At 29.7% G+C, this 7,931-nt stretch overlaps 1 protein-coding gene across 1 annotated transcript in view; it reads left to right on the top strand.

Moving 5' to 3' along the window:
* The window catches only part of LOC106471812 (U1 small nuclear ribonucleoprotein C-like), a 24,141-nt gene that overhangs the window by 9,166 nt on the left and 7,044 nt on the right, over nucleotides 1-7,931 (top strand). The window contains exons 3-4 of the mRNA XM_013932433.2: nucleotides 4,251-4,359; nucleotides 6,063-6,176. Coding sequence (XP_013787887.1) covers nucleotides 4,251-4,359; nucleotides 6,063-6,176 — 223 coding nt within the window. The remainder of the gene's footprint in view (nucleotides 1-4,250; nucleotides 4,360-6,062; nucleotides 6,177-7,931) is intronic.

Genomic DNA, 7,931 nt, shown 5'->3' with positions numbered 1-7,931 from the left:
CCTATCTCATTTTCCTCGTCTCCTTTTAATTTCCTATCTCATTTTTCCTCGTCTCCTTTTAATTTCCTATCTCATTGTTCCTCGTCTCCTTTTAATTTCCTATCTCATTTTTCCTCGTCTCCTTTTAATTTCCTATCTCATTTTTCCTCGTCTCCTTTTAATTTCCTATCCCATTCTTCCTTGTCTCCTCTTAATTTCTTATCCCATTCTTCCTTGTATCCTTTACATGCTCTCTATCTTTCCATTGTTTTACCATACTTGGCAGATTTCATTATCTCAGTCTTCCTCCTTGTGGTCATCGTCTTCTTTAATGATAGTTGAAGTTTAGTCAAAGTTATATTTTGATTTTCACTAAAATATTCCTACTTCTGACAGTAATGTTGTCACATTTTTCTTTTGGTGGTAGGGTCTTTTATATTATCTGATGAAAATAAATCAAAGTCTAGTCCATGTAAATGATAAATGAGTTTCTTTCTTCCTTAATGTTTACAAACTGCCTTCACTGAACACAGTTATAGGCCATGTTTACTAATGATACTAGCTGCACCACAGTAATATAAAGAATAAATTTACTTGTACCACTTTACAGCCAAAACAAAAAACACTGATTAATTCACTGTGCTGGCTACAAATAACTTTATTATCTTGAAATATCCTTTTGATACTTCACTGACCCAGTGATTATAATCTACCTTTGAATGTACTAGGAAACCTAATGTCAAATCTTTAGAACTTTCTAGGCCTAACTTAACATCATTGTTACCTGCAGCTCCTTAACTAACAAACAAATTACAACATTGTCTTATAAGTATATATAATGTATGTAATAAATTAATGTTAAAATATGATAAAGATAAGCAAGTTTTTATTCTGTTATAATTCTTGCTAATACACCTTAATGATAGGGCTATAATGAAGAATAGATTTTGACATTTGAAGGTTCAGAACATAGTACTAATTTGCATAATGTGCTGATATTGTCACCATAACTAATAGTTTGTAATTGATGGAAAAAACCCTTTTATTTTACACTTAATTAAAATCATTCATTTGTAGTTTAAAAAGTTTCATTCAGAACAATAATCTTTTTTTATATTTTAAATATAAAATAAAGTGTTCATTGTTTATGTACACCTATTTAATACTACATGCAATACTTTTACAGCCACCTACAATAAACGTGTGTTGCAAGAGTACCGGTACATCAGATTTAAAGTAGCACTGACCATGAAAAATCTGCAAATTTACATTTTGAGGAAACACTGTTAAACACTTCTTATCACCTTCAAGTTGAACACTAAACTAAAGTGTGATGTAACAATCTCTGAAAGTACACTTCCAGTCATATATGTCATAGGTATAATTAATGTGGCAGGAATAAAGAAATACGTACTGTTTTAACACCATAACTTTACATAGGAATGATAAAAACATGTGAAAATTGATACACATGCTCTTGGTGGTATTGGCTTTAATTGGGAAGTTATCATGCTAATAAATTGGCCCAGTGATAGGTTAGCATGATAACTTCACCCTTAAAGTCAACATCGGAATGAAATTTAGCATACTTGTTGATATTAGACTCTTACATAGCTTGAATTTTTTTTAATTAAAAAATCTTTACCAATTGTCTTGTTATAAGTGTAATTACCACTAACTAAAGCATCAATTAAAATTAATTGCCCATAGTTCGTTAACATTGCAGAAAATTTGCAAAGTTTTTAATTGAAGTTTTAAGGATGTTCACAAAGAGCACGTGTATCAATTTTCACATTTTTATCATTCCTAATAAAGTTATGGTATTAAAACAGTTTGTTATATATTTCTTTATCCCTGCAGCATTAATTACAGCTATGATGTACATGACTGAAAATGTACTTTCAGAGATTGTTACATCACACTTCAATTTTGTGTGCAACTTGTAGGTTATAAGAAGTTTTTCCTCACCATGTAAATTTGCCGAGTTTTACGGGTCAGTAAAACAAATCTTTACTTAACAGTTTCCATTTTAAACATGTTAACAATCAATTTTTATACCTTAAGATCGTTAATCAATTAAACATAAATTCTTGCTGTTAGTGTGTATTTCATATTTGTTCTATGACATCACTTGTCTTATGTCTTGAACATAGGATAGTTGCTACAGTTACTCTCACTGTGCTTCATCATAATGGTTTGCTTTAATGCACAGAAAGAACTGCTAGGTTTTGGTGGTGGTGTTTTATCTTAATACAACAACTTTTGTTTAAGTAGTGGATTTTATACAAACCAAAAGATTGAATTTTTCATGTAGGTGGAATTTAATATGTAATAACTATTCAAACATTGTCAAATGATCTCTTTAAACAAGAGAAAAAAAAACTTTGTATGTTTTGAATACTGCCTGACTAACTTTTAAATGTTTAAAACTATAATCAAATTCCTAGCTAGTGAACAAACAATTGAACCTTAGACATGACTACTTAATGGATAATTTATTGTATGCTGCTTGACAGAAGTTGTAACTTAATTTTTTTATTTTTACAGCCTACTTGTTTCAGTTTGTTTCAGGTTGGGTAACAATTTCTCAAAGTATCAACCTTTTTCTAGCTCTATTCAATTGTTTACTTACTTCGCTCATTATGTCTACCAACTTGTCTTCAGCTCGATGCCTCCCATCATTGAACATGCTTACACTTTTAGTCATCGGGAGGTTATACTTGGATGGTGAATCCCACTTTTTGTTAATAAAAGAGTAGCTCACGTGTTGGCAGTGAGTAGTGCTGCCTTTTCTATAATGTATTGCTTCTAAATTAGGAATGGTTAGCACTGATAGCTCTGAAGTAACTTTGCACAAAATTCAAAACAAAAAAAATTCAATTTCTCAGTAATGCTTCAGAGAAATAGCTGAACATACAGGGGTTAATAGGCTTTTTATTGTATTCTTGTTGTTCATTTCAAAATTTGTGCAAATAGCTATATTGTTTTTTTTTTTCAAATGAGCTTAATTATTGATTTACTCTGTAGAACTGTTACATTTTTAAAACACACACCTCGTGTTGTGCAGATACCTAAAAATAACATATTTATAGAAAATTGTGGTTTGTTTTATTTTGTGGAAAGTATTATTAAAATTTTTTGCCTATGGAAAATTGAGAATTATTTTGCAGATAATATTAACATACTTAAAGTTAGAGCTGAGCAGTTATTGATATTTTCTAATTAATTAATTGATAAGTACAGAGTTCTTCAAACCATGGTTTGTACAAGTGGAAAAAAGGTTTGCAGTGAATACTTCCAGCCAGTTGCCTTCCCTTTAGTCAACAGTTCAAAAAGAAAACACAAACAATAAAAGGTTGGCAGTGGGTGCAGCCAGCCAGTTGTCTTCCCTCTAGTTAACAGTTCAAGAAGAAAACACAAACAACATAAGATTAGTGGTGGGTGCAGCCAGCCAGTTGCCTTCCATCTAGTCAGCATTTCCAAATTAATGAAGTGGAAGATAATATTAGTGGCTTTACTATGACAAAGACAGGATAAGCAAATTTGGTGGAAACGGGAATCAAAACTGAGACCTCCAAATTACACCCCCACCCCAAATCACCAAAACTGAAAAACTTGAAGTAAAAAAAAACAAAAAAACTTAAGGCTGAAATTGAGCAGAGCACAGATAGCCCATTATAGCTAACAAGGAACAAAATTAATAGTGCTATTTCAATTAATTGGAATAATGAAAAATATTAATATTCAGAAATGCTTATTTTACTTATTTTCTTGACAGTTGCTGTAATTTGAATTTTGATTAATTGGTTAGTTTACATAATGCTAATTTATGTAACTACTGCTCATAAGTAACTGATTAAATCACCCAGCTTTACTAAAAGTATACAATTATCAAGTTCATTGATTGATTGCATTCAGTTAATCAGTTATTCTCGTATGAGACTTGGGCAGTTGGAATAATCTAAAATGGTTATAACTAGAAACACTAATTTTAATTAATCAGTTATTTTATGTGACACAAATAGATAATTGATTAGTGAAGTTAATCTCCAAGCTCTAACTTTGAGTACTGTTTGCCAAACAAAAAAATGTGTGCATGAAAGTTTTAGAAATGAAACTTGTATCTCTAAAGAAACAGACACTTAAAGAAATTGACTTTCTGTATCATTATTAGGATGGTAAAAAAATAAAGTTGTTTAGTATTAGTTATTGTAGATAGTAATATAATTCTACGAGATCAATGTGTTTAAGGTGGTTGTCACTCTCTCTAGCCATCAGTTAGAAAAACTCATTGCAATGGACGAAAACATAAAGAAAATGTGAAGTTTTATTATCAGAAATGGATGGAAGAACAAGCACAAAGTCTTATTGATGCAACAAGTAAGTAGAAAATTTGTTAGCTATATGAAATGTAGAGTTTTCCAAGCAGTCTAGTAACCCTCTATCCTGTTTTACAGAACAGTTGGCAATGGCCATTACAATCTCATCCTGCGAGTACTAAAATCATTTATGCAATGATCTAGATGTACAATGGATAAACAGTATCTCCTTCAGATGTATGTTTCCTGTGTTATACATAGATAAATAAATATCTTAAAGTACATTAGTTATTTACTTGATTTTCTCATTACTTTAACAGAAAGTAATTTATTCAAGCAATTTTAATTTTTGGATATTGTACTAAACTACATATTTTCAGAACATTAAGTCGTATGTTAGCTCAACTATGTTTGGAAAGTTTGAAGGACTATGAAGTTGAATGTATTTAAATCTACAGGCTTTGTACTAATATTTCCTTCAAAGAGCCAACTTTTTTTATAACTTGTGATACCTATATATATAGTTTTGATGTAAAAAATATAAATTTATAGTATTGAAACTTTCTTGACTGTAACACATACAAGTCATATTTATTGCTTATGCTTTGTGGACAACTATTCAATATTTGAAAATATTTAAACCACCAGAAAAAAAAATTCTTCATAAATTTTAGTTGCAATATATATCTTGGATTTAAGACTTGTCTTACTGGACAAAAAAATTATACCTAACTGATGTTGTGTCTTTCAGGCAATAACCTTGTTTAAGTGAAATTGGTTTTTATAAGAAGACTGTTCTCATTGCTCAAACAATTTGAAAACTTTTTCAAAAAATTGAAAGTTGTTTACGAGAAACTTAGTTTGGTTGTTTTTAGGAAAAGTTATATAGTGCTGTACATTTTCAGTAAAAGATATCAGTTTGAATATGTAACCCATGTATATATTTAAAATTTTATTATTAAACCACAGATACTGTTTTGTAAATGGTGTAGATATAAGTGAAATTACAACAGCTTGGTATACAGGTTACTTTAACAACACTAATAAAATTAGTTTTGGAGGTTTATTAAAGATAGCAATTAAGAAATTTTAACTAGAAATTTATATGCACTTGCTCAAAATTATATGGATAATTTATTGATAGTTAAGTAAAGAATCCAATAGATATAGCTTTTTTGCAAACTTGTAAGAAATTTGAAGCTACCACAAAAAGTACAAATTTGATAATCTGTATGTGGGTGATGATGGTTTGCTGAGTGAAAGAAACTTGTATTGGGTAAGGCCTTACTTTATTTGATGTTAACTTTTAATTGTGTGTGAATTTCTCAAGCTTACTTGGAATGTTCTACAGATATATATAATGTTGGAAGAAAAGTCAGTACTTGTCTACAGATCTAAATCTTCTCTTTACAGCTACGTAACTGTATTGTATGAATCACTATAGATTTCATTTTGAGAGATTGTGCCCTTTTCTTTTTGTTTGTCTTGTTGAATGTAAAATGTTAATTGCATTATGTAAATGAATATGAACTACTATAACAATGAGATTATTATTTCAATCTTAAACATTACTTTTCACAACTAACCTAAAAGGTTATCTTTTTAAATCTTGAATTAAAAACTTTCAATTTTATGAATCACTTTTTGCAGTGTCTCATATGAACGCATAATCATAACATTATCAAATAATGCTTATTTATTATACAAAAGAAAATTCTTTCACAACGTATTTATACTTCAATTTCGTTTTTGTTTTTATTTTAGCTGCAGCATTTAAAGCTGGAAAGATTCAGTCTGGACAGTTCCCACAAGGTCCTAACAAGCCTCCAGCTGTTACTAGTGGAGGAGCTATGATACCCCCTCCTGTAGGTCTTCAAGGTAAGCATTAAGTAACGAACTGTGGTCACTGGTAAAAAATATCTTTTTCAAGAACTTGCGGTAGATGTACCCAGTGGACTCATAACTTGTGGTGCTTATTGTAGGCAGTCTTCAAGATAAGTGTTAAGAAGTTAGGTACAGCTACTTTTTCAGAAGCATTCATGCTTCATTCAGCTTGTTTCTTAGGTATTCTGTAAGCATTAAGTAAGATGAAGCTGCTGGTGGAGAACACATACATAATTCTTGTATCACTAAATGTAGACTATGCATGACTTAACAAAAATTTACCCAAATATTGTTTAGTGGATTTGTATCACAGTGCTACATTATAATCTTGGATTGTGATTTGTAACAAAAAAAAGTTAAATTAAGCTTTAATTGTTTGCTAGTATACCTACGTAAAACTAATTTTGTTTGGTTTTAAAATATTAAAACAACAAAGGCTACTTTATGGAGCTAAAGGTATAAATTAGTTAAAGTTGTTAGTTAAAGGTATAAGTTATGGGAACTAAACGTGGTTGTTAGTTAAAGGTATAAGTTATGGGAACTAAACGTGGTTGTTAGTTAAAGGTATAAGTTATGGGAACTAAACGTGGTTGTTAGTTAAAGGTATACATTATGGGAACTAAACGTGGTTGTCAGTTAGTTATAAATTATGGGAATTAAACGTGGTTGTTAGTTAAAGTTATAAATTATGGGAATTAAACGTGGTTGTTAGTGTTTTATACAAATTAACTGCAGCAATTAACAAAAGAGAAAAGACAATAATAAAAGATATTCATCAACATTTATTTTTGTTATTAAAAACTTTTTTGTACTTTGTAATTAGTTGATTCTTAACTAATATGATTAATTGTGGTCTTTTTATTAACTATTTTTAATTTAAAAAAAAAAAGTAATTTTAATCTTTCATGGCAAGGTAGGAATCAGTTGGATTGAAGTGCATCAAATTTATTTACACTAGACTTTGTAGTCTTCAAGTGATTGATATTATCTCATTCCAGTGCTTAAGTGAAGTTTCAAACATGCTAGCCAGTTTATTATGATTACGTTTTCAAAAGGCCTCCAAATAAAAAAATTATCTTAATTTGCATCAGAAATAGGAACTAAAGCACTGTCTTAGAAATTATTCTGTTTCCTGTTCAGTCTGTGTGAAATTACACTTACTAGTTACTGGAATTTCAGATGAAGTATCTAGATATGGTAAGTTTATGGTGTAAAGTGAAACCATTACAATGCCTGTCTTGTTCAAGTAGTGTCACCAAAAGAAAAAGTTTCAAACTATTTTTCCTTAAAACTTTCACCTACGTGTGATATTACTTAATACATTAAAAAACCAGATAAACTCCACTAATTGTATTTGAGATTGGAACACATATTTTGACAATATTACAATTGATCTGAGATTAGTTCATCACTAATTGTATTTGAACACACATTTTGACAATAATACCATTGATTTGAGATTATTTCATCACTAATTGTATTTGAACACACATTTTGACAATAATACCATTGATCTGAGATTAGTTCATCACTAATTGTATTTGAACACACATTTTGACAATAATACCATTGTTCTGAGATTAGTTCATCACTAATTGTATTTGAACACACATTTTGACAATATTACCATTGTTCTGTGATTACTTCATCACTAATTGTATTTGAACACACATTTTGACAATATTACCATTATTCTGAGATTACTTCATCACTAATTGTATTTGAACACACATTTTGACAATATTACCA

The sequence above is a fragment of the Limulus polyphemus genome, unplaced genomic scaffold (genome assembly GCF_000517525.1).
Source record: "Limulus polyphemus unplaced genomic scaffold, Limulus_polyphemus-2.1.2 Scaffold4875, whole genome shotgun sequence".
Lineage (NCBI taxonomy): Eukaryota > Metazoa > Arthropoda > Merostomata > Xiphosura > Limulidae > Limulus > Limulus polyphemus.
Note: the sequence above shows the minus strand (reverse complement) of the source record. Positions and strands in the feature narration are given on the sequence as shown.